The 27,942-nt window shown below is 41.9% G+C and overlaps 1 protein-coding gene across 7 annotated transcripts in view; it reads right to left on the reverse strand.

Moving 5' to 3' along the window:
- ITSN1 (intersectin 1) overlaps positions 1–27,942 on the reverse strand; it is a 221,646-nt gene that overhangs the window by 57,764 nt on the left and 135,940 nt on the right. For 4 of the 7 annotated variants that reach the window (XM_040483992.1, XM_040483996.1, XM_040483998.1 and 1 more), the window contains 9 exons: positions 27,341–27,468; positions 24,543–24,772; positions 22,180–22,301; positions 20,403–20,417; positions 13,313–13,560; positions 10,849–11,008; positions 7,269–7,474; positions 6,397–6,479; positions 2,386–2,552 (listed from right to left, as the gene is read on the reverse strand). In XM_040483992.1, coding sequence (XP_040339926.1) covers positions 2,386–2,552; positions 6,397–6,479; positions 7,269–7,474; positions 10,849–11,008; positions 13,313–13,560; positions 20,403–20,417; positions 22,180–22,301; positions 24,543–24,772; positions 27,341–27,468 — 1,359 coding nt within the window. The remainder of the gene's footprint in view (positions 1–2,385; positions 2,553–6,396; positions 6,480–7,268; positions 7,475–10,848; positions 11,009–13,312; positions 13,561–20,402; positions 20,418–22,179; positions 22,302–24,542; positions 24,773–27,340; positions 27,469–27,942) is intronic. The other 3 variants (XM_040483994.1, XM_040483993.1, XM_040483995.1) reach the window with 3 other exon arrangements.

Genomic DNA, 27,942 nt, shown 5'->3' on the forward strand with positions numbered 1-27,942 from the left:
AAACAAAACAAAAAACAAAACAAAACAAAACAAAAGGCTTAATAAAGTAAATGACAGTTACTGTAAGAATAAAAACATGTCATTTATCTAACATATCATAGTCTCTTTATTTGGGTCATTGAAATTTAATAACCATTTACCGGGGAAAGTTTGAGTTACAAGTTTCACACTGATTATGATTTCTGTATTATCAAGATGTATAATACCAATCTCCTTTCCTATTTTTATACGCTGCGTATCAAAATAAAGGAATATTAATGAAATAAGATTCCAAATGACCAGTTACTTTCCCAGTACAGGCTTGTAATACGCTCTCCATAGTCCATAAAAGGAACATTGCAATTGGCAACACCCAATGATAGAGTCCAAGTAGCTTGAGTGTGCTCCCCCACTTTTTTTTAAAGTAGGCTCTCCACCCATGGGGCTTGAACTCACGACCCCAAGATCAAGAGCCACTTGCTCTATCCACTGAGCCAGCCACGGGAGCCCCAGTGCGCTCCTTGTTTAACATGACAGCCGCACAGAAGCTAAGACAACTCAGGAGATCAGGTTCTGTCCTGGCGCCCCTCAAGAATGCAGGAGAAAAGCCGCCCCAGGCCATGTGCCCCAGCCCTGCCCTTACAGAGAAGGGAAAAGCCAGGATAGGACAGACACTCCCATGCCCAGAGGGCAATTCTGGTATCGGAGGCTGGGTCTGGTTTTAGCAGGAAATTTTCCTTATACACTGAACTCCGTGTCCAAGGAAACTGAAAGAGCTGACTTTTTCGATGTTTTCATCATTATGAAATAATGTAGCTCACTCAATGTTTGTCCAAAATCTTTAGCGCTGTTAGTTCTTCTGTGGCTCATAATTTAAGACTGTGGTTAAAAAGCACCTTACGACTCAGCTTACCTTTAAAAATGTCAGGTTTTTTTTTTCTTTCACTTATTGATTTCAGATGTTTTTTTTTTTTTTTAATAGAAGACTATAATTTACTAAAGTAAAATATAAGTAGTGGCTTTTGTCTTTTAATTGAACCAACAGGTAGTCACTTGAAAAGTCTTCATGCCTAGTAACAGAAACTGAGTTTAGTTGTACTTTTTCCCCTGTGCCCCTGAAATACCATCTGTAGGATTCTTACTGGATCCAACTGGAAGCCTGGAGAAAAGCCTAATTCTCCCCTCTCCAGGTCTGAGGAGGACAATTCGCTGGCTGTCCTCTTGGACAGAAGTACTGTCTACCTGGCTTCTGCCATATTCTCCAGGGGTAGGCAAATGCCTGCAAACCCCTCCTGGGTGTTTCAATAAGCTGCTTTCAAGACCACAGCAAGAAAAAACAAAACAAAAACAAAAAACCCCAAACAGCAAAAATGACACTCCCTGAAAAAACAAAACTCGAGCAAAATACAAAGTGCTCCTGGGAACTGCAGGGAAGAAGGCCCATGAACAGGCTGCAGTGTGGGGCCAGGCTCCTGGCTTCCAAAGCAGTTGCACACACGGGGCCTGTGGACCAAGCCCAATTTTACACCCTGAGACTGGCATTCAAATGAGAGAGGAACTCGGTCCACTGGCTTACACCTGAGAAAGCAGGTGTGGGGGTGGGGGCAGGGGGTGGGGTAGGGGAAAGCCAGTTCTTGTTGGTTGATTTATGTGCAATGGCTCTCTGTTAAATGAGTACACTGGTTTACCCTGAAATTCTCCTCTAACTTGACATTGGCCCCTACAAAGCTAGGCTTCCAGTACTCTGGAGGCCCACCCCATTCCGTTAAACTCGCACCACTTCAAGACCACTTGTTATGCAACTGAATTTTTAGGGCCCCATGTAACAACAATGGCAGCCATTTCTAAGGACAACAGCATTTAGAACATATTCAGGCCCTGATCAATGGGTCTGAGACCTTAAGGCTTAGCCAAAAGTGTATCGATCTCTTAGATCTTGTGTCTCCCTAATGTGTAGGCAAAATATAAATTTTGGAATCTCTCTACTGCCCAATGTTCTAGGGCCAGTATCACCCACATTCTTTTGTTGACATGGGCAAAATACTGCTGTGTTGTTTTCCTTCGGGTACCCCAGATCAGTGCTCTTGAAGACCTGATCAAGAATGTTTACTCCAAATCCTAAGTCAGTCACATGTAGGAACAGAGATGAATACTGAACATTAACCAAGGTGACGCAGACCAGCCTCCTTATATGCAATCTCCACTTAGTCCCAGGGGGTTCTTCTGCTTGTGGGAACCCTGCAGCACCAAATGACAAGTTGAAACAATTACAGGTCACTGTATTTGCTGTCAACGTCCCAGAACTTTAGCAAAACCCATCAAAGTGTTCCACCGTCCAATATTGTGACTCCCTGCAAAGAGAATCACCGCACCGAAAGGGGGAGGAAACAGTGAATGTGGGTTTACCTCTGAATCTTTAAGCCTCACATAGTTAGAAGGGAAGACTCCAGACTTGTCGCCCACTGTTCCTGTCCACCAGTCACCATCTTTCTTGGTAACCAAAATCACATCCCCTTGCTGAAAGGTTAAATCGCCTTGCTCAGAACTCTCGTAAGTGTACATGGCAATAAATTCTGGTGGGGAGAAATATTGAGATACGGAGAGAGCTTGATTGTTTACAGAAATCCCAGACAGCTTTGCAAATGCAAGTTTATGAATAAGGAAGTTAGGGTAAGATCCATTCAAGAGAAAGGCTAGTCACAGATAAAACAGAGTTGCAGAACACCCTGGGCTCTAAATTCCCAAGTTGCACATAAAAATTCAGTTAACTGTAGACAGGGAGACAATTCCTGGGAAGACCCAGCCACGGGAACCAAAGAGCCGACCGCATGTTTACCGACACTGAGTACCAAGAGTGAGCTACCATTTGATGTCATGATTTTGAGTGAAAATGGTTTTCACATTTACTTTTAACATTTACTGAGTACCCGTGTTGTGCTGAGTGCTGGTTTAGATGCACCAGCACACAGGATCTTGTACACACATCAAATGTCTGTACTTCCATTTTGAGGGTATCAAGTCACAATTTTGGAAAATTTTTAGATACAGTATATCCTGCATGTAAATTAGACACAGTTCTTTTCATTATTCAAGTGCCCGAGTGAAAACTTATGCCCTTTTGTGCCATACACACAGATGGTAGGAAGCTGTTAAAACACAAAAGATGTATACTATTTAGTTAAAAATGGGCACCTACTTGTCATTCAAGTGCATAAACAGGTAGCGGACGGACGGTGAAAGTAATGTCTACTCAATCCCAGAAAACAGGCAAGCCTTTCTGAACGAGCTGAAAATAAATCTCAGTTTCTTACATTTTATTATTCAAGTCTTACAAAAATAAGAGTCAATGTTCTTTACCCCCTTGAATGTGAAGGGTGTGCATTCCAAAGGAAATTTTTCTTTTTGGAGGACAAACAGTTGGTTTTACTAAGGCTTAGAAACCGAATCACACTCTCCGAAAGATCACTAGGCGCAACATTCTAGACACTACACTAGGAACAGAGTAAGATTTATAGAAAGACAGACCTAAGTTTCTCGCTTCTACTTTTTCTTCATCGTATCCTAGGCCTTTTGTGTATGTTTTTAAAGGCTTTTTTTTTTTTAAATCACCTTTCACCCAGAAAGTTCATTTTTATGATGGATGATGCAGGTTTCTCACTAAACCTTCACGTGGAGCCCTTACATTCACAGCCTACTGTTAATTACTAGGCAGAAATTCAGTATGGAGGAATCCTTTTGGCTAATTATAAGGGCCTCTGCGGGAGGTACTAATGAAAGCTATAACAAACACAAAAAAAACACAAACACCCTAATGCGTGTGCTAACATGGGCAGCTCTACAACGTGGGAGAGCCCTCCAAGGGCGGCCTCAAATTCAGCAGTGCTGACCTGCGACTGCTGGCGAGCACGGACCCCACGGCAGACACAAGGTCATCCAAATGTGCGAGGGAGAACAGAAGACTCTCTGTCTTTAGTCCTCCAGTGCTGCTAACACCCACCTCCACAATGAAAACGTGGAAAAATGATTTCCCACACACGGAAATCAAAGTCTGGCAGTTTTGCTAAGGACATTCTTTTTCTCACTAATATATTCCTTTTTCTGGTTTCTCAATATTCTGACCTTTCCCTTTTCATTTTGCTCTGTTCCTTGCTCCTTTGCTCGTGTTTGGCCATGTAAGATAGGATCCCTGGCAAATCCAGACTTTCCCCAGTGATTCTTGCACTGAAAAGTCACTTGCTCAAAAACAGATCTGCATTTTGAAGTAACTTGCAAAATGTTTAAGAAACTTCAGAAGCATGAACTCTGGCTGAACTTGCTGCTGCACTACGGGATACCAAGGAGACTGCAAAGACTGTGGCACTGCTTGCCCTGCTGCGTACCCAGGAATCTGAGGCTCCCGCAGGGCTCCATGAGAGCTGGGAGCCAGGACGGTGGCCACACAGTGGCCCTCAGACCCTCCTCTAGAGACGTTTTAACACAGGGCACTGGCCGTTCCCATGCCGGTATATTCTAAGAGCTGTGCCAATGGACAATCTAACCTGGTTTATGGTTTACTTGAAATGGGATTACCTTTAGTTCAGTATTAATAAGGGGCCCATTATTATATGTAAATAGCTTTTCTCAGAACTTCAAATGCCAAGTGCTCCCGCATGGCTCCTGAATGCCCTCAGTCTCTCCTAGCATTTCCTAATGCACCTAAGTCACCTCACAAGGGATGTAGTCATTGTCACCTAAGATTAGAATTTCTCTTCTGTTACTCAACTTTAAACAATGTGTTGGCTCACCTGTGACCTATATAGTGGGGCCTCAAGGGATGAGGCCTCTGCACAGGTTTCAAAACAAATCAGCATTCATCAACACTGCTCGTACATGAGCATGCTTGCTGCATTAAGGGACTCTGTGTTGACCATCCAGAGACTGAAGCAAACAGGAAGTAACAGTAGCAGATACCTACTGACCTTTCTCCTAAATGCTTTACACAAATTATCTCCTTATCCTGTAATGGTTTCCTACCTGAAGGGGCGGTCCTTACGCCCACTTTACAGATGAGGAAGTGGAGGCAGGACCAAAGTTACATGGCTACTAGGTGAAGAGCCAGGGTATCAACTTTGGCCTTCTGATGAGACTTAACTAGATATAACACACTGAATTTGGGTGGAATCATGATTTGCTTTATACAATACTGATGTACATGCTATGTTTAAAAAAGAGCTTTTTTTTTGCCTTGTTCTGCTCACAGCGGATAAAAAACTCATTAAGATGACTGATAAGAATGTATACGGATAGAACTATGCCAATGATTGTTTTGGTGGAGATAGCAACAAATGGATGTAACAAAATGTTGGATTTATTCAGTAGTAATGAGGTTTTACCGCTATACCTAGAAACTTATAAACATTTTTGCTTCGAAAATTCCCTTTGAAAAAGTAATCGTGTTACCGTGAGTCTGAAATACCACTAAACCTTATTCCTTGCTGCCTCCGCTGAAAAAATTGTTTTAATAACTCTTTTTCACAAGGCAAGCTTTCTAAGGAATGCAACAATCTCATGATGGCAAACAAACTAGAGAGAACACTCTATCTTCATATAACTTACTCGAGGAACCCATGAAAAATTAGTACACAACTGGGCAGACATCTGCTAGCTACCAACACTGTTCAGACTTGTGGTGGAAAGCGTGTGAAGTGTGGGCAGCATTCTTCAATGAAGACTACGATAATGGCTACACTGAATGTAGAAAAGACGTAAGATTTTTACCATTAGAGCCTGGATCATGTGGGTTTTGTGCATTTTAAAATCCATCCCATATATCGGCATATACAATCCTTAGAATTATTTCATGGGGTAAAGACCAGGAAATAAAGCAACTAATTAATAGTGTAATAAGCACTCAAGATGATTTTTTTAGGCCTAAATCATCTGGTGTGGATATTTACAAGGAACAGAAAAATTGAACTTCTCACTTGCATTTGAGGTAGTAGAAGATGGCTTTGAGGTTGCTGTGACAGACAGCTTTTCTTGACTGTGTAATTACAGTTTTAAAACAAAACATTTATCTACGAGTCAGGGAGGAACAGACTCTATCAAGGGCAGCAATGACCACAATTCAGCGACAGAGATGCTCACAAAACTTGATCCCTAGTCATGCTGATGGGCCTCTTTCAAAAGTCAAAGGGCTCAGAATCAAATAGAATTAGAAGATTCAGTTTTTATGATTAATATATCTGATACTATTTTGAAAGTCCTTTGCTTTTGTAAAGATCTTCACCTTTCATTTTACCTCGGAGTTGAATACACTGAACATAAATTAATGCGATCTATTTTAAAGTGAAATCCAGTCTCTTTCAAACATTTACAGTTTATATTATGTGATCCCCTCGACCCTTCTAAAGAACATAATTGGACTCAGGTTCTCACCTTCTCCTGAAACGGCTGGCTTGGCTGCTGGAGACGCTACTCTCTTTAGACTAGCGGGACTTTCTGAAGAACCAGAATCGATGCTGAAAGAGGTTGGGGGAGAAAGGAGTTTAATTTTTATCTTCAAAGAAAATCATACAAATGACATTGATTTTCCTTTTTATTTTTCTTTTTAAGCTGTTTAACGTTTAAACTTTGAGCAATCTACAGCTGAGACAGTTGTTCTTGGGCTAAGTTAAAATACACAAGGTGCACAAGGCATGATTCTAGGCTCACATTCTTGTGTTTCAGCACTTGCAAGGCTGGGTGCACAGTCAGGGTATACTGGTCTATTTCAAAGCCTGAATGATAGATGCTTGTCCAATATTTTTGCTATTTTTTAAAATCTTCTTAAAGCTCATAATTTGCTTTGAACACCTACATGAACGCAATAATTAAACACTCTTTATGTTAAAGGGTCCATGCCATAAGGTTCCTAACAAAAAAAGATAGTTCATTTTTTCCACTGTTTCCCCAAATGCTTTGGGCCTGTGGGTATTCACGTGTACCTGGCCCAGGACTGGGTACTAAGCATGAAGAGAGGCATTATCTGCCAACAAATCCGCAAGAATGTTCAAGGTCTTGGCGTAGAATTCCCTCTTACAGAAGTCAATGAAAAACGAGACATACAGGCTTCCACAAGGGAAGAAAAAACTGACATTTATCTGTCAAGAGGCTGCCTTCTGTGGCTGCGTACTCTTAACTTTTGCAGTTAAAAGACCCAGAAGACAAAATAATCCCGCAGCCCTATCTGTGAATCTTAACTAATGCAAGCAGTAACTTAATGCCTAACATTGTTTTCATCTAATAGAAGCAGATAAATACACAAATACCTTGTAGATTTCCTTATGGGCCCTGAAATGAGTTTCACGTAAGACTTGGGGAACCAACCCTTCTGACCTTGAACTTCTCCAAACCACCACATGTCTTGCTGTTCCAGGACGGTGATGACATCATTTTTGTTAAAATTTAAGTGGTTGTCTTTTTTGGCTCTCCAAGGATACAGGGCTTGCGCTTGTAGCCCCTCCACCTTCTCACCCTTGTGTGGAAATACATAAAGGACCTCTCATTACTCTGCGATCTGTTAGCAATTCAGGGCACATGAACACTGGCACGAACACTCCTTTCCAGGAGGTGTACATGGGCACAGCACACACACAGCCACAAAGGACCCTGCTTCAGTGCCGCGATGGGGGCTGGATGCTTCACCGTCTCTTAGTGATCACTTAGTTTCAAAAGGAGAGGCAAAAACCTGCCAACCTATCCCCAAGCCATTGTGTGGCCATCCAGAGCCCCCTAACTGAACAAGCCAGGAGGTCGTATTTGTTTCGTGGCACCTGGCTGTGTGCCTTTTACATTTGGTTCTATTTTAACCCCCCAAGTTGCCCAGGGCCCCCCTCCCCCATTTCCAATGTTTGGTGAAAGATTAATCAATACTGGAGCAGAAATCTTACAGAGTCTCAAAGGATAATTAGCTGATATCTTCGTCTGGGTGGGCACAGGAAAAGATGCCCTGCGTTGGACTGTGCTTGTTTTAGCTCCTTTTTAGAGACACAGCGGTTTGGCTGGCATAGATCGACGGTAATCCATCACAAACATCTACACGCAAAGGCCACGTGGGGTTACAAAGATGAATAAAGTGCCACCTCTGCCTCCTCAAAATAATTTAGGGTAAAAGACTTTATTAACAGTAAAGCACTACACTAAAAGGTCAGTATGGTATTATTAGCAAAGACGTCACAATTAACGGGAAAGAGAGAGAGATACACACAGGGACGTGTACCACCTGTCAGAATGAAATCGACTACAAAGAGGCTCCAGCTATTCGCTGTGGGAACAGAGAGAAAAGAGGAATGGCTTGTGCCTGAGGGCAACAGGGAACATTTCACAGAGGAGGCAGCACTGGAGTCGGGCCCTGCAGGACGACAAGGATTTTGCGGGCTAGGGCTTCGGAGGAAGAGCGCTCTGGGCCGAGGGCACAGCACGGGCAGAGGCCTCAAGGTGGTACACGGCCAAGGGTCCAGGAAGTGGAGCACCATTCCGGGGTGCGTGCGGCCTAGTTTCATGGAGGGGTGGAGGAGGAGGTGAGGCTGGAAAGGCAGGGTGAGGCATTTATTATCTTTTTAAAAACTGTAACATAAAACCATCACGATATCGTAAGATAATACAAAAAAAAAAAAAAAGACGTCAACATTCAATCACCCATGAAAATGGACAGAAATAAGGACAACGCCCAAAGACAGTTCATTCAGAACCAACCTGTACTTGCCTCTAGAGGACACTTTCCTCTCAACACTGCATTGGGATTACATACAGAGTATTTATGCCAGGTCGAACAGCCCGGGTGTCCATGTTTACGACTTCTATATCCTCGTCTTCCTGGGTCCTCATGATCTTAAACTGATGACATCCCTACCCCTTTCCATCTCAACTGTGCACTCCTTCAAAGCCCTTATGTTCCCCACCTCCCATTCTCCTCTCTGGGGCTCGCAGGAACCCCCCCCACCCCGACCCTAACGGCCTGGCAGCCCGCGGCTCTCTTTGCTGCTGAATCCCTCCAGCCTCCACTCATGTCTGGGCCAAGAAGACACCCCAGGGTCAGCCATTTCGGCTGGATGGGCCCTCCCTGGAATTTCATACACTCTCCTCCTGAAACGTCTTCCCCGTCCCTGCCTTGTCAACTTTTCCACGTGGAAATGTCCTAATAACCAGCCTGGGGCCGAACACAGCATGGACTCGGTCCGGCTGGAACCCCAAGCATGTCACTTACCAAGTTTGTGACTTGGGACAACTGTTTAATCTCCCTAGGCCTCAGTTTCCACATTATAAAACAGAGACACTTTGGCTTAAGAGAGTTTAATAAATGTATCCCTAGTGTTGCTGTGACAGTAATAATTGCAATAGTAGCAGCTTCTATTACTATCGCTATTTCTGGTCCCAAACTGTGAAGTAAGCATCGTCGCAGAAAGTGGAGACAAAGTGCAGACACGACCAGTTACAGATTCAGGTTCCATCCAGCCAAGCAAACCTTTGCTCTTCGCTCACTTCCAACTGTGTGCACTCTGCCGGCCCTCAGGGTCCCCTCCCAAGGATGCGGCCACCTGACCTCCTTTCTCTCTCTCGGCCCTCCCCCCCCCCCCCCCCCAGAAGAAGGATCCCGTCTTCCTTCTGCAGCTTGAATGTCATTTCCATCACACACCATTTCGCTCCTGGCGCTCGTCTCTAGTGCTTCGCTCTCTCCGCGGTGCCCTCCCTCCCTGCCACAGAGCTCCTACTTGCTCCCCCTCCACTCCCCCAGCCCCACTGGTTTACCCTACTCCTTCCCAGGCCACAAGTACACTCCTCTCGCGGAACGCTCTCTGCCCTGATCCTCACCACCCCCCTTTCTGCAAACAACAGAAGCACAGGGAAGGAGCGTGTCCAGCCGCGGGCTCCTGCTCCTCTCCCAGATCGGAGAACACACACGCTCCGCGTATTTTCCATTTACTTGCTCTGTTCTCTCTTTTTTGACGATCTCGCGCATTTCCTCGGAGCCGACCTATGTTCCAACTGCCTGTCAGACGGGACCACCTGGTGCCCCATTTTCATCTTCAACTTAACATGCCTAAAACCCACCCAACTCCTCCCGCCAACTAAAAACCTCCCTCTGTGCCCTCCTTGCTTGTCTTTGAGGCCAAATCCTTTTCTCGATCTGGACCGCGTTCCTCTCCTTTGGCTCCAACGGGCGCGTGTCTCCGTCCTTGGCTGCTGACAGCTCGACGCCCTCAGCTCGAACCTCCCCCCTAACCCTAACCCTAACCCTAACCCTGACCCTGACCCTGACCCTGACCCCTGACTGCCTGCCAGATGGGCATTTGCTCTGTTTGGTTTGGTTATTTATAGACATTTCATTGCTTTAGCTTTATCGTAGTAAGTAAAATACTGCTTTATTGTATTGGGTAGCAATATTCAGAACAACTACTTTATCCTTTCAGAAACACTTTCTTAGCTGAGCATTTAAGAGCTTCCCATTGACATATAGTCAGTCAATGTGTTTTCTGATACTCAGTGGTCTCCCCAAATTGACTGGTCCGTGCTTTTCGCCAAACACTCTCCTCTCCTACTTTAAAGCGCCTCCTCACAGACTCTGCTGGCTGCTGGGCCGGCCGGCTCCACTTCCTACTAAAATTGACCCACTGTAAGATGCCACTCAAATGCCACTTCCCCAGTGAAGCTTCCCTGGTCAACCTGTGCGGGAGATCACCCTCCTCTGAACTCTTCAGGCCCCTCGATGCTGTCGGGAAAATGTGAACCGAATCCCGCACTGCCAACTGCCCCACGTGCATACAAACAACCCGGCCAATAAGCACTTGCCAAATGTGCCGCCACTGTATACAGCATGTATACACACGCACACCCACTGACTGCTCTCACCTGGCCTAACACAGGGGATGGAGACGAGCCCGTGGCCGTGGCTGGAGTGAAGGCTGACCTCTGCCGTAGCTGGCCTGCACTTGGGACGGTGAGTGAGGGCTGGGCTGCCCACGCATCCCAGTTGTCGGTTTCTGGCTTCTCATTCGTGCTGGTGGGCCACCTGGAAGGAAAAGTAGGCCTCCGTGAGAAGTACTTCCTGAGGTGCCAGCTTTTCACCTGCAGCAGATGCAGACGCAGACCCAGTACATTTATGGGGCTTTCTAAAGTTCAGAAACATCTGGGGCACCTGGGTGGCCGAGTCGGCTAAGTGTCAGACTTTGGCTCAGGTGACGATCTCAGAGTGTGTGAGTTCGAGCCTGGCATCGGGCTGTCTCGGCCGTCAGCACACAGGCTGCTTTAGATCCTCTGTCCCCCTCTCTCTCTGCCCCTCACCTGCTCCCCTACATTCTCGCCCTCTCTCAAAAATAAGCAAACACATAAAAAATAAATAGGGGTGCCTGGGTGGCTTAGTCAGTTAAGCATCTGACTTCCGCTCGGGTTATGATCTCACAGTTCGTGAGTTTGAGTCCTGCTTTGGGTGAGCTCGAGCCCCAGTCTGGGCTCCGCACTCTCCCTGTCTCTCTCTGTCTCTCTGCACCTTGTGGGATTCTTTCAGTCTCACTCTCTGTACCTCGCTTACTCACACACTCTCTCTAAAATAAACAAACAATTGAATAAATAAATATTCTTAAAAAAAAAAAAGGTTCAAGAACATGATGGGGAGGAAAGAGCCTTAGACTTGGGTTTGAATCTGAGCTTCACTAGCGATGAACCTCAGGCAAATTATGAGAGTTTCTCTGAATCTTCACTTCTCATTGATAAAATGGGAACAACATTCTGCCACTTTGGTTAGTGGTGAGGGTCACATGAAATATGGGATAGCGTCTCTTTGCAACTCTAAAGCACCAGAGAAGCATCCTCACACAATGATCACGGTCATTTGTAGCAACAACAGTGCAATCAGCAAAAAAGAAGTTACACACCACATTCGAACACGTGCCAGTCTGGCAGCTGGTGCTTAACTCCGTTTGTCTGTCCTGTCCATCCCGCTGCAAGCACCAGGCCTATGTCGAGCCACCAGGGTAACTGCAGGTGGAATCCTGACAGTGACCAGTTGTGCTGGGTCTCAGGGGCAGCTTTGATTTTGTGAATTTTTTAATGTTAACTATATGCATCTGTGTGACTGCAGATCCACATGTAATTTACTTTTTACATCTTTGTAAGACATAAACACATTTGAAAATCAAAATAATTCCTTTGTTGGACTGCACATCCTGATTCTGGGTTTAGAAAATAAGATGCCCCCTAATGACAGCTGGAGAACCGCACAGCACACGTTTATCGAGGAAGACTGTCACAATGACCGGATCACAGCAGAACAAAATCCTGGAAAACACGGTATTTATCTTCTATGTTAGCCTAAGCTTCAGTTTTAAAAAGTCCGAACTTTTTAATGAGATCAAGAGAGGAATGGAGTTTCAACTTGGAACCATGCTAAAGGAAGGTGACTTCTAAGCAGAAACTAGACAGGGAGGACCTTTCTTAGCACCTTCAACCTTTTACATGAAAATCGGAGCAGGAAAAACTTGCTTTGTCTTACATCCTTCCTTCCACTTCCTCTGCTGTTGGTCACCATGTTTCTTTCTCTGCTCTGTGTGAGCCATCTGATCTGTCTCTAGCAGGACTTGACTCCTTACCTTCCATTTGATTTTTCTGAAAGATGATTAGGCTTGAAAAAGAAATTACAAGAGTGAAATTACTTATCACTCTTAACTGGATGCTTGCAGAAAATATTTTTAGACAACTGTATGTGTAGATCATGGTCCTGTAACTACAAGTGTGGACAGCAGCTTCCTTTATCATTTCAAACCTCTGCTTACACAGTTTTTAATGCTATTTCCTGATGCCCAAGGGCGTGGCACTCACAATGGCCAAGAGCACACATATCTTTGCTCACAGGTACGTGTGCACAAGACTGATGACAGAGGCAAGCTTTAAAGGAAACAGCTTTCTATCTTATTCAGAACCACATGACTGAATTCAATTTCTGTTTCTGACCAGCAAAAAAGTGCTGTTTACATGCAGGAAATGACTCTATTTGCTGACTGCCCTGGATGTCAAACAGATTATTAGGAAATGGTATTTCTCCATTTCTTCTACAAGAATGAAAGATACAAATTACTGAACGCAACGAGATAACAGGCTTTATTTTGTCCCAGGGCATACCACTGCTGAGCAATGAAATAATTAAATTGAGTTCAGACAGCATAATCCACAATTTGCCAGTAGAGTGGTCAGGGAGAGAGGTAACGAAAATCAGCCTGCTCCTTTACACAGAGGTACAGCCCAAAGCTCTAAGAATACTTTAAAAAGATTACTAAGTGAGGAGTTCAAAAGTCCTCAGGAACAGTGTGTCTATACATACGTGGAGCTGAAATCAGCCCAGTTGTTGGGGGTCGTGGAGGGCTCTGGAGCGGTCACAGCCACAGGAGCGGGGGTCTCACGCACGGCCAGTTTGGGTGCAGGGGTAGAGGTCGTGTCGGGCCCAGGTTTGACTGGAGCAGGAACCTCGTTTTCTGGGATTTTCTCTGCATAGTTTGCAGGGAACCATCCTGTCTTTCCTTTTAATTCTCCTCCAAGCCAGCCCGGTTCTCCAGTTTGGCTTTCATCCACCTGCAGGAAAGTCACAAAGTTTAACACAAGTGGAGCTAAATCAACCCCCGGAAAGACACCACGCTCTCCACCAGGACAAAGCCCCAAGTCTCTGACCCTGTCGCACGCTGCACAGACATTTCTTCACCCTATGCTAGTCTCGGTGTCTGGAAAAACGGTCTCTAAACATTAACTCTAAAAAAACAGTACGTGTTGTAATTGAAGTTCTTTCTTTGTGCTTTTTTAAAGCTTTTTTGTTTCTTTTTCTAGCAGTGGTGGTTAAGATAAAGTGACTAAAGTCCTCAGGCTCATGGTTTAAATTTTTAAAGTTCCCTGGAATTGGAAAGTGATCTGATAGCATTCATCACTCAGGAAGTCATGCAGTTATTAAAAAATAATTTAACTAGGGTTTATTATTTAAAATGGAAAGCAAAGGATGTAATCAACAGTAATCAGTATTCTAAAAATCTCTAATGGGGCGCCTGGGTGGGCTCAGTCGGTTGAGCGTCTGACTCTTGATTTTGGCTCAGGTCATGACCCCAGGGTCATGGGTTCGGGTCCCAAGTCAGGCTCCGTGCTGAGTATGGAGCCTGCCTGGGATTCATTCTCTCTCTCTCTCTCTCTCTCTCTCTCTCTCTTTCTCTCTCTCTCCACCCCCCTCCTCCCACTCTCTCAAATTAAAAAAATAATAATAAATTTAAAAAAAACCTTTAAATATCTCTAATAACTAAGCAGTGTTTGTTCAGCACACAGATAAGAACGATACAAACACAGTCTTAGTTTCCTTGGGAACCAAAGCTGACCTTAAGCCATTTAAAAGCTCCGTAGACACATGATGAGAAAATCCAGAAAGTGGTTATTCACAGCAACACTGAATTTTATTAATAAGGTCCCATAGTTTTCTTTATATAAATTTAACTTCAATGTCCTAAAAGTGCACATGAGAATACAGAAAGCTGCTGTTTAAAACTCTCACAGAGGCTATTTATTACATCAAGTGCTTTTAGTGTTTGCATTTTAATTCAGATTTAAAAAGATCATTCAAAACCACCAGAATGGTTCTACCAATCTTTATGAGTTACCCTCACAATTTTATGAGCCACATGAGAATGACTTTGGAGGAAAATTACATTCACTATTAGAAAACCAATTTCACTACTATATCAAATGAAGGCCTATCAGAGACCTCCTCTTATTTTTATTTCTTAATATTACTGCCTGAGGAGGTAAAACACTGAACACTGCATCAGACATTAATGTTGTTCTTTAGAGATCACAGAAATGAGTTAACAATGACTTTGCAAATATGGGCAAAAATACCAGTTTTCTAGTTCATTCAAATATACAGTAAAAAAAAATAAAAATAAAAAAATAAAAATAAATCAAGTCCCAAATTATGGAACCAAACATCTACTATCTGTATTCAGTGCAGAGTAAACGTAATGTTTGTTAGCATACTTGAATTTTAAAACTGCTTGGGGTGGGGTGGAAAAAGTAGATAGGGCTTACTACTTAACTATACATCTGATTTACAAAATATTCAGTAGGTGGATGATCCTTGTACTCTGCTCCACCTCAGGGAACCCTTAATGTCAGGGGCAAAAGCAATTTTTAAAACTGCGAATTCTCCAAAAAGGAGTTCCCCGAGATAAACAGCCACACTGCTTCAGAGGTTTTATTTTTTGCTTTATAGTTCTGATATTCTTGCTAACACTTACGTCAGATGTGAACACATTAGTCGCTTTTCATTCAACTCCCCCACACTGTTTTGTCCTTACGTTCCTTTTTCTGGGCAGCCCCACTCTTTCCCTAGACGAGGATTTAAGATGACATTTTCTTCCACTTGGATTTTATGCTAAACTCAAATGACTAGAAATGCCTTTCTTTCTTCATTTATATTTATTAGTGATTATGACACATTTCAATATTGCCACAGCTTTGCACTGGAAACAGCCGTTTCTAGGCCAGATGGTGCCAGGGGCTCCCCAACTCCTCAGCAAGTTCAACAGTCAAGCTCCCATCCCCCTCCACTCATTCTAGGACCAAAGGTGAGCCTAACTCACTAACTTGAGCCTGACACAGTCACTTAGCCTCAAGACAGCAAGGTGTCATCATGATCAGGAGTAGGGCACTGCAATTAGACTGCCCCCCTTTAAATACTAGTTCTACGATTTATTAACTGGGACTGGGCAACCTTCATCTCCTAGTGCCTCAGCTTGTTTGTCTGAAATGGGGATAATAATAGTACCCGCCTTACTAGGGTGGCTATGAGGATTGTTAAATAGTTAAAACCCTGCCTGGCATATGAGAAGTGTTTAATGATAGACTTTTAAAAGCCATCTTTCCTGTTGTCCAGCTCTGACTCTGTACTGAAGTTCTCTCATTTGGGCTTTTGTCCTGGTCCTTACCCTCACTTTAGGTAACACTCTCCAGTTCTCGGTATGGGGCGTTCTCTGTTCTAGGAACCTGCCTGGGACCTGTAGGGTTTGCTTTCTTGCCAGCAGTAATCCTCTAGGGGCTGGAGTTCAATCCTGGACCATGGCCTGTCGGAAACTTCAACTGGTCTGTCCAGGCAGGACGTCCTCAAATGTCAGCTGCTTTACTCGATTATGTCCTATAATTTACTGTCATTCCTTCGAGACACAGGGTCTTACCTGGTTAACAAGACTTTTGGTGTTGACATCTAGAACTGGACCCGAAGCCCCAACGAAATGTCCTGCCCTGTGGGCAGGTCTAGCTTGTACCCTAGTTAGCTGATCGCACCCAGCCCCCTTCTCCTGATAAGAACAGAAAGCACACTACAGAAAGTACGCTTCACTGCTGAAAGGAGTTTCATATACTTAAGAAGGGGAGAAGATGCCACATCAGCCTCTTATCTGGTCAAACAAGAGTTTCTCCATCACTCAGGGTAGTAGTGAAATCAGCTGTTCCCTTTTAACCAAGGAAATTCACTGGTCAACTTTGACCAAACAATAGTCTCAATTAGCCTGATTTGTTCTAATAGGAATCCATTAATTTTAATGAATGACTTAATTTTTTAAGATTCAGAGGATATAATAAAAATTCACTCTTAACATTAAATTAACCACTTAGAAAAAGCACAAAGGTTTCATAGGAAAGGGAGAAATAGTTCCTCCTGGATTTGGGAAACTTTAGCCCAAATGCCAATCCAGTTGTGGAAAGACAGTACGTAAGATTAGAATAGAACGAGAACAGTTAGGCACACAAACTTTGTGACATGGCTGGCTATAATGTGGACTTTAACATATATAAAGTAAATTCATTTATTGGTGGCTAAAAGTCAGGGGGTTCTGAAATCTTAACAGTGTTGGTCTTAATACAATTTCACTTAACCAGCCCCACTGCAACACCTCAAAGCATTTGCAGTCAATCTAGTAGAACCTTATCAAAGTGGGAAACGCAAACCCCAGATAGTTCACACCCATCTGGAATGTCACAGATCTAGCATACAAAATGTTAACATACACTGTATGCTGTAGGGCTTGGATGCAACAGTCAAATGCTCATAGCAGCTGTCAGGGTCAAGGACACATGGCTGAAGCCCGATACCATTACATCTCTTCTCTCAAGGCTTCTATGCTTCATGTCTGCTAAATTCATTTGGTAGCCCAAATATTTCTAAAACCTCTTACCTTGTCACAAAGAAGGGAAATAGAAATTCCCTCTCCCCTCACAATGACACAGAACAAGGACGGCAAAGAGACTTAAACTGTGTACAGACTCAGACCAGCCAGTGTGGCTGTCTGGGATGTGGTAAGGAGTATGGGGGGGTAACACGTGTTTCATGCATTTGCCAGCCTGGAAACAGAATGTTTCCCCCCAAACTTTTGGGTTAGAATATTAAAATAGATTTTAAAGCTCTAATCCAGGAAATTCTTCCTCTGTTGTAACTATTCAACCCTGCCCTTGCAGCACAAAAGCAGCTGTAGGCAATACACAAATGAATAAGTCTGTGTTCCAATAAAACTTTATTACAAAACAGGCAGTGGGCCACATGTGGGCCACTGCTGGAATCGTAATGTACTGGTTCCTCAAAAAAGTAAGGATACTATGACCAATTGTTCCTAAACAAGTCACCCTCAGAAATCGAAGGAAGGCAGGAAAGGAAAGGTATTGACTATATTAAAAAAAAAAAAAACAAAAAACTCCATCAAGAGAAAAAAAAAAGAAAAACAATGAATGTAAGACGATAAACAATCTTCAGAATGAACTGAACTGGTTGAGGGCTGACAACCACTGAAGAGTGTCTTTTTTTTTTTTTTTAAAGCTATTTCTAAGACGGTATTTTCCAGAAATGATTTAGGATTAGTCTTGACAGGAAAAAGGCATTAGGTTAGATCAGTGGTTCCTGTTAGTGACTGCCTAACAGAACGAACCACTTGGAGAAGATTTTGAATCCTGTATTTGGAATAAAGTTCCCAGAGTCTCTGGGGGTGAGCCCTGGAATGGGTTATTTTTTTTAAAACTCCTGAGCCGTTCTGATGTACTCAGTCCTACACCACCTGGACCTGCTGAGTTAGATGATCAGCCTGTGCTCTTAAGACAAACTTCAACAAAATGGCAGTGAGCAAAGAAAGGTCTTCTAATTTCTTATGCTATTCCAATGCATTATGGATGTCAAATGTGATTTAGTCATCCTCCAAATACTGGGACCTTCAGATCAGAGATAGGCCATATCAATGTTCACAGTATCTAAGCCCTAGCTATCAAGGTCAAACTCATTTAAGAAGCTTCCATTAAGAAGTTCTTCCCTGAGCATATCGGTTCATTCTGATTCCTTTCCTCTTAAGTTCCTAGCAGAGTTAGTAAGAATTCCCTGAGAACTTCATCAGGCATTGGCTTTTTCATGTGTTTCTTCCTACCTTTCTAAAAAGATTTGAAACATCAATGGCAGACATCCTCTTGTATTTCTTTATATTATGAACAATATTTAGAATAGGATGATATATGACAGCACTTTAATTTTTGTTAACCATGAAAATTTTTTTTTGGAGAAAACTGGACACCAAGTTTTTTCAAGAACAGAATACTTTTTAGAGCTCCCTCCAAGACTGCCTATGCTAAAAAAAGGATATGTTAGGTTTTTTTAATCTAACCAGTATAGTCAGCTATTTTTTAAGGAAGTTTGAGAAATCTGAGAATCTTATGATTACTGCGCCCACAAAAATAAGTGAACTCCTGATTATTCAACTAAGAGATTGATAGTAATGTTCCACTACCTATTTTCATGACCATGTTTCTTGACCTCAAACTGTAGGGAATAAAAAATCTGTTACTATCCCATGCCAATTTCTGTAGTTTTTGCACTGACTGTTAACCTCAGGAAGATAATCTAGTTGAGTGTCATTTGGGGTGTCATGTTACATTGTGTGCTATAAAATGAAGACACTGCTGCTGTCCCTTCAGCAAGCCAGTAAATTATGCCTAGCAGTACACATTCCACATTTCATTGTATATTTGGGATGTCTGAGATAGATAAAGCAAACACCATTCCAGTACTGGGTGGACATTCTCTGTTATACTTGTCAAAGTTGGATTAATTTCAGTGTTTCATTTAAAAATTACAAATGTTGATACATTTGTAAATATGAAAATAATACAAAAGTACAAAAAAATTAAACATGAAAACCCCTCTTTACTGCTCAGCAGGAACCAATGTTAATGGTTTCATGTCTGTATTTCAGGAATTGAACTACATACACAAAAACATTCACATGTACACACACACACACACACACAATATTTTATTTAACCAAAATACAATTACACTGTGCATATTGTTTCTGCTTGTTTTTTTTTTTTTTTTTTTTTTTACTGGTGAGCTTATCTGTATATGTAGATCTATACGATTTTTTAAAAACATCTTGATCATACTGTTTAGCCATATCATAGTTTATACAAACTACTCCCTTGCTATACTGGGATGTTCCTTTTTTGCTTTTACCAACAATGCTGCAGTGAAGATCCACATGCACATATATTTGTGCAAATGCCAAAAAACAGTCTAACAGAGGGAGAATAACAGAATTTCTGGGTCAAGGGGAATAAGAATTTGAAATTTGAATAGGCATTGTCGAATTGCTTCTCAAATAGCTTAGCCAATTCATACAATCGTGCTGACAGTGTATATTACAACTGCTTTCCTACACTTTTGACAAAGCGGAATATTACCAAACTTTTAAATTTGCTCAGTTGAGAAATGAAAAATGCTGTTTTTTTCTTAACCTGCATTTCCTGATCGCCAATGAGATAAAGCCTCTTTTTATATATTTTTAAAATCATTTGCTTTTCTTCTTTTTACTATCTCCTCATATCCTTGGACAACTTTTATAATTTGTGGGTTTCTTTCATATTAACTTTTTGGCGTCTTTATTATGGATGTATTTTGCAATATACAAGTATAAATTATTTTACATTGTCAAATCTGTCCATTTTTATCATTTATGGCTTCTGGTTTTAGCTCAGAAAGGTATTTCTTTGCCAGGAAATTATTCCAATACTCTCCTTTAAAAAAATTAAGAATTTTATTTTCTAAGCTTAAACTACCTGGAACAATTTTTGTCTGTACTCTGAGACAGAGACTTGACCTTATAATTGCCAAGTACACAGCCTTCAAGTTAGTCCTTAAATGGAATCTAGCACAGAGAAATCTGGTACACATACCTTTATACCTCTTTTTTCTCTGTTTTCTTTTTTAAGCACAACCTACTGTACAAACTGAAAACATGTTTCTACTTCCACGATAACACCCAAAGGTATGTGTACTTACACAGAATCAAAGTGACTTAAAAGAAGAAAACACTTAATGAGATGTAGACTTCCTGACAGTTACATAGACTTACCCATTCCCCTTTAACCTCCACCAGGAAAGCAAAGGTTTGAAAGCAAGGCAAAATATGTTTAATGAAATGTTTTATTTTTACAGTATATCTAAACTCTATTCATCTAGTCAAGAGGGTGGTTAACTAGCCAATTTGAGGAAAAGTATCATTGTAACAAGACTATGTTTCCAAAGAATACCAATATTTTCTCAGTATAGATCATCTGTAACACTTCTTCATTGTAACATTTTGTAACACTTCCTTATCTCAACAAGAGAACACTACTTTTCTGTACCTGGTGTTGCAACAAAATCCAGTTTCAAAACATCAGGCTCTTTTTTTTTTTTCCAGTGTAAAAAAAACAAAAAAAACACGCTTTGTTATGAGGCCCTATCTGAAGTCACCTTGTGCTCTCACAAGTTTTAGATTCCTGGTGTCATATTTTATATATTTTAACAATTCAAATGCTTTAAAAGCCACAATAGTTCAAAGACGAGGCTGCATGAATAAAGCTGCTTCAGGCCTAGCAAACACAGCACAGGAAAGAGTCAGTGGTGATGGGGCAGCCTTGAATCACTGTTCATGTGTATGAGTGCGGTGCCTCCGCCAAAGAGAAAGAGAGGCTCTTCCTGCAAAGAGTGAGTAAGGCTGGCACCCAGGCATTCAAATAGTTTGCTGAATGGAGGCTGGACTATATTTGAAGAGGGTTTGTGATTGTTACAGAGATTCTGACTTGTGAAGAATCTGGATATTTGGTCTTGATTCTCTTATTTCTAGCCCATGACAGGTAGAGAAAAAAACTATCAGAAAAAAAGGGAGAAATGATTGATATCTCTGAATACCAAACACACTGTTCTTTCTACATATTTTGGTTCACTAAAGATCGTGTTTTCTCCACCCAGAGATCTGATGTATACGTGCGAGAGGAACATGTAAGTAAGGGTGCAATGACCTCTACAACATTTTTAGTCCAAAGACATGTAATACCAGTATGAGAAGCATGCTTATCTCAATCTTTGACTTTCATAGTTCTTTTAAAATTCGGAACCATCCCCATCTTTAAACAAACAAAAAATGCCCAACAGTAAGTGATGTAAACTATGACCATTTCTAAGACTCTTATTCTTAAGTTATTAACTAGGTGCAGGAACTACTGTTCTCTTTAGAAAGTGATTTCGGTCAACCACATTGCTTCATTCCTTCTTAAACTGGTTACTATAGTTTTAGTTACACTCATAAGATTATATTTAACTATTACCGTAATTAAATAAAATAAACTTTGACGAAGCAAAATTCCAAACTCTTTTATCTGCTCATTTGCAGAATAAGAAGGCAGATTCACTGTATGTAATTCATGGCTCTTCACACAATTCAACGATCACACAAAGGGGAAAAAAGATGCACTGATCCGAAAATATAGAAGTTATCATTGGCAATTACGAAAATGATGATAAAGCATTTTGCACTGAAAACTATGTCTTAAGGACTATTCATAATATGTAAGTGGTAATCTAAACTCTGAAATTACCAGACCTTTATAGATTTTAAAACATGCCCAGGCTGTGATAACAACCCATTTTCTCTAACACCTCTATTTTAAAGTGATGTTAGGATACATTTCTAAATACCATCTTTCAATCTGATAGGGAAGGAAGACTGAGCCCATACTTCAAAAGTCCAGATGCTGGATTACTGGATTTCATACTCGGTGACAATTTCACGCTGTCAAATAAAGTGCAGGAGGAGGACAGGTGCTAATCATTGACAGAAATCACACTTTGACGGGAGTCTTTCTTACCATTACTATATCTCCGGGCTGGATCGTGATCTCATCATGACTTCTGGATTCAAAGGGATAGAGCGCTCGGTAATACACCACCTTTACATTCTCCTGTGCGGAAATTGTAAGTGGGCCTTTTTCTATTTCCAAAACAGTGGGGAGAAGGGAACAAAAATAAAACATTACACGGAACACATATGCATGACAACAAGCCAAATGAAGGACCTCTGCTCTACTGCGGCCCTTACCATCTGAACAATTTCCATCTATTCAAGAAATTTCTGAAGCACATACTTAGTGCCTAAGGAGAGCCAAATCTGATGTCAGCAACTCAAACCCATCAGAGTCCACTGGCCGACGCTCCCTGAACAAAGGCCATCCCAACGCCAAATGCAGTGAGGCTGTGTTAGGTCCCTGTAGAACAGCCTCCCGGCTCAGGCTCCAGCAGTGCACATCTGTAAAGCATCAATCCCCCTCTTCTCCACCCAGGGTGCCGAGTACAATGCAGCAGCTAGAATGTGACCCCCGAACTGAATCAGCCAAGAAGAAAACTCCTTTGGCAGAAAGTAAAGCAGCACAACTCTCCATACTAAGAGACATGGAAATGTCGATGTTTTAGGTCCCTAAAGCAATCATATAAAATGTAAGTGCCGATTTCACCAAGAACAATTATTATTGATAATCCCTGGTGAAGTAAGTCTTCCTCTACATTTCCCAGGGGAGGGGAAGTGAGCCAAAAGACAGAACTTGTATGAAAATAATTTAGATTTCAAGTAAAAGTTTTCAAAAACGCATGCAAGCAGAAGACATTTTGGCTTCTGGCTAAAACTTAACAATACCTAACCACAGCCCTCAGAACTTTATACCCTAGAGCTGCAAGTATTTAGACACACATCTATTTTCTCTGAAAAGCAGTGAAGGGAAGGTATTATCTTCATGCAGTCTTCAGCTGGATGATGTGCAGTGTATCTCACTGACCAAAGGAAATAGAAATCCTCATTTTAGGGGCACCTGGGTGGCTCAGTTGGTTAAGCGTCCAACTCTTGATTTTGGCTCAGGTCATGATCTCATAGTGCGCGGGTTCGAGCCCCACATCGGGTTCTGTTCTGGCAGTGTGGAGCCTGCTTGGGATCCTCTCTCTCTCCCTCACTCTCTGCCCCTCCCCGCTTACAAGCTCTGTTTCTCAAAATAAATAAACTTTTAAAAAAGTTATATAAAAAAAGAAATCCTCATTAAAAAAAAATTTTTTTTTAATACTTATTTTTGAGAGAGAGAGAGAGAGAGAGAGAGACAGAGCATGAGTGGAGGAGGGGCAGAGAGAGAGGGAGACACAGAATCCAAAGCAGGCTCCAGGCTCCGAGCCCAACATGGGGCTGGAACTCATGAACTGCCAGATCATGACCTGAGCTGAAGTCGGACGCTTAACTGATTGAGCCACCCAGGGGCCTCAATCCTCATTTTATACTAGGAGGCAAGATAAGGAACTTAAAACTAATTGCCTAAGATCGAGTACTGGAAATTATTTTCATATCAAAGAAAGCATTAAAACATAAATAAGCTTGCCATCAGTTCTCCTAAACTGCAGGCAGGGAGGGTGTGAGACCCAGTTCTGAACCCCACTCCCATTCCTGCCCACAGTAAACAGGAAGCAAACCCTACGGAACAGTGTGCTGCTTTCTTTTCTTTCTGTATATCAATAAAAAGCACACTGATAATCAAACAAAATCAATATAATTTACCATGCAAAGGAAAAAGCAATCACTTTCTTCAGCTGAGTATTAATCTGCAGAGCTGTACAATATTATACAGCCACACAAGAATCTCGAAAATACATTCTAGGTTGCATCTCATGTAAGAGTTCATGTTTTCTAGCAATTTCAAAGTCTTTCATTTACCAGAATTTAAAGAGGCAACTTATGATCAAAGGGCAAAACAAAAGTCACAGTTTTCAAAAGGTAAAGGACACGGCTTTATGCAGTGCAGACTGAAGACAGACTGAAGGGGGAAAAGGTGTCATTTCCTGGGGCTGAAACAGCTCAGAAATTCCCAGAGAAAATAGCCAAGTGGAGAAGCAACAGGTTCTTTCCAAATTTGGAACACAGGTTTATGCATGGGGCTTGGAAAGGAAAACTCATGCCACTTTTGTCTACAAAAGACTCTGGACGCCAGTGTACTAGGGACCAAAGGTTGGCACGGTGGTGGAAGATTAAACAGGCATCTCGTGATCCTAGAGAATGAACACCTGCACGGTCCGAGAAAAGGACACTGGCATTCTCACCTCTATGGAAGGAGCCAAGACAGGGCCTGTTAGACATGGATATTTCTCAGGAAGATCTGGGAGAGAAAACTCATTTGCCAGAATGACTTTTGGCCCCTAATACCTGTGGTGGACCAGGGTGCCTGGACAGCTGGCTTGGCGGGTTCTTGATGCTGATGGAAAAGCCGACTCATCTTGTCCTGTGTGTCCGGTTTGCCCTTCTCCTCGCCGTCCTTCTTCTTGACACTCTCCTCCCTTCGGAGTTTCTCTTCATCGTGAATCTTCCTTGGCCGCTGCTGCTCATTGTCCGGCTGCGTGTGCTCAGTCCACAGCTTGTCCCTCTCCTGAGCTCGTCTGTCAACAAAAAGCTTGATTACTGCGAGGAAGCAATTCCAGTTTACCACTGCTGTGGTCTCTTCACAAAAAAGCTCCGTCTAGTCAATGGAATGCTAAACACGGAGGGGATACTGTTCCTCAGATGGGGCAGTCTGAGTCCATGAAACAAAGGCTCTCAGGGCTCTGATTCTGAGTGCAATGAAACCACACGACTCAGAAAAACACAGAAAGAAGATTTCTGATGTATTTTGTGAAGTAGTTAGAAGAATAACAAAGATACTTCTCGATGAGAAGACTGGTATTTCACCACCAAAACCCCTAACACGCACAGGAACAAACATCCGTGATGAGGGACCACAGCCAGATGAACACGCATGTAGGTCCCCCAAAAACTGAAGGTGAAAGCAACAGATGAGTTGGAACCCTCGAGGCAGCGGCCACCCATTACTGAATAGTCTCTATGCATCTTCCTGAATTTGACAACTAACCTTCTGTTTGTCAAAACAGCTGATGCGAAAAGTGTAATTAAATCTAGGCCCTGACATATAAGAAGACCTCATCCTGAAACCCACAGGAGACAACTAGGGGTGGTTTTTCTCTCACCCCATACAGTCTATGAAATCAGAAAACACTTTAAATGAAACTCATGTGCCAAACTCAACAATATGATGATAGTAATAACTAGTCCTCCTCCTACATTAACTCCATTAGTCTTCACACCAGGTGGGGAGGTCCTATTATTGTCCCCATTTTACACATAAGTGGCTTGTCTGAAGCCACATGGCCACACCTGCCTGGGGCTCAATCCCAGGCAGCCTGGTTCTAGGCTCCACATACTGAACCACTGTCCTGTGACATGGCCAAAGCACAAAGGTCATCTCCCGGAATTAGGACACTGCCAAAAGAACATAATATAAGCAAATAAAACTTGTATTCTCCATTTAAAAAATATTATATTTATTTCTACGCTGTATGAATGTGAAAATTCGGTGCAGTAAAATTCTTAGCTTAAATCTCTAACATTTTACTTAAGTTTTTCAAAACATCTTTTAAGAAAGCACAAAAAAATTGTTGTCATTCATAACAACAACAACAAAACCACAATAAAAATGTACTTAATATTTTCTACTAATAAAAGACATCATGTAACTTCTGAACTTAATTTTTGGTTTTATTTATATGATTGTAAGCAGAAAATCTACCCTTTTTGTATTATGATATTTTGTATTGATTTCTCCTCTGCAGAAATATGAAAGTTTAGTGCAGTTTAATGTGAATAATCAAAGCATCTTATCAACTTTGAAGATAAGAAAAGGATGGAGTTAGAGTTAATCAGCACATCCAAGAAATGAATCCTTGAATCAAGCCCCAAGAAAACCATAAAACAATCCTCTAAACTGGTTAGAGACCCTACCCACCTATCCACTGGTAAACTATGTGGGTCCACTTAAATGGGGATATTTCACACTACAGTGCTGTAAATGTATTTTCTCTTTCTTATGATTTTAACATTTTATTTGTCTAGCTTACCTTATTGTAAGAACATAGTATATAATATATACAACACAACAAAATATGTGTTAGTTATAGGCTTCCTTCCAATCAACAGTAGGTTATTAGTAGCTAAGTTTTGGGCGGAGTCAAAAGTTATACTCAGATTTCCAACTGAGCAGGGGTCTGCGCCCCTAACCTCCTTGTTGTTCAAGGGTTAACTGAACTACAGACACCCACAACAAAGTGTGCACCCTCTGGGTAGTTAAACTGAGCTCAGCTCACTGAGGTCAATGACTTGCCTAACGTATGTTTCTTCATCTTTTTATTCTAATTTCAATAACCAATTTTTACAACGTATACTGTGTCATTGAAATACTTGGTCATTTTTGTTTCTTAGAGTAAAAAATTAATTGAAATTTAAGATGCAAATATCCAGGAACGAAATCAGACACCCCGCAAGTGAACAAATATGTTTCTACAACTTACTATAGAAAGTTACAAGTAATAATAACAAACCACAAACACAAATATTCAAACAAAAACAAACAAAAAAATGTGTCTGTATCTTTAGCAGCAGCAGCAAATTTTCTCCTCTTGTACTCAAGTTTAATTTGCAGTTGAAGAAAAGAAGAAAGAAGTCAGAGTAGCACGCGGTCAGTCCTGCTGGAGAAAGCCTGCGTGGCGACCACTCAGGGGCTTTGATTTCAAACCCAGCGCTCAGGACAGCCACTGTTATAAAAAGGCTGTGAACTGGAAATGTATTTTGGTCATTGGCATGCAAATGAGCATACCAAGTGTCCTCATTTCCTTGTATAATTCCATTTATCTACATAGTAGTAGCTTGGGAGAGCTCTGGAAACTCACCAAAAACTTCAGGGGGTACTTACATATGCAAAGATTTATATATACACGTATTTATTTGTGCTTGTGCGTGTGCGCGCACACACACACACACACACACACACACACACACACACACACTAAAGACTGAAGGCTCTTTCAAAGTCAGTAAATACTTGCAAAAGCCCCGCAAGGAAGAATAAATACTCAACGTTTCTTCCCGATGGCCACACAATCCACGAGAAGACTTACCTTTGGGCTTCTTCTTTTTGTTTTTCTAATTCTATGATCTTTCGCTCTTGTTCTTTCTGTTTCAGACGTTCGGCCTCTATGGACTTTTGTTTCTGGAGTTGTTGCTTATTATGTATTTCTCTCAGTTCCTGCAAACAACCAGGAAACAGTTCATGTAATGACATGAGGCGACCGGCATTTCCACCATTTATTAGCATGCAACATTTCATAGTGGGGAAGTCTAGACATTCAGGAGACTAACATCTCAGATTAAAAAAAAAAAAAGGCGCTAATTTGGAAAACTGAAATCACTCTACATTTTGACACGAGTATCTCCAAAAGCTGTTCTAGTTTATATTCTAGTGAGTCATAAGACATTACACCATTTTCCATTACATGCTTTAGAAGGAACTTGCTAGTGAAGGGTATTAGAGAAGCTACATTGTTCAAGACTCGGCAGTAGAGGGGCGATTGGGTAGCTCAGTTGGTGAAGCATCTGACTCTTGATTTCGGGTCATGATCTTATGGTTTGTGGGATCGAGCCCCACATCGGGCTTTGTGCTGATGCTGCAGAGCCTGCTTGGGATTCTCTCTCAGCCCCTCCCCTGCTTGGGCATGTGTGA

The sequence above is a fragment of the Herpailurus yagouaroundi genome, unplaced genomic scaffold, assembly GCF_014898765.1.
Source record: "Herpailurus yagouaroundi ecotype Mexico unplaced genomic scaffold, PumYag 162, whole genome shotgun sequence".
NCBI lineage: Eukaryota > Metazoa > Chordata > Mammalia > Carnivora > Felidae > Herpailurus > Herpailurus yagouaroundi.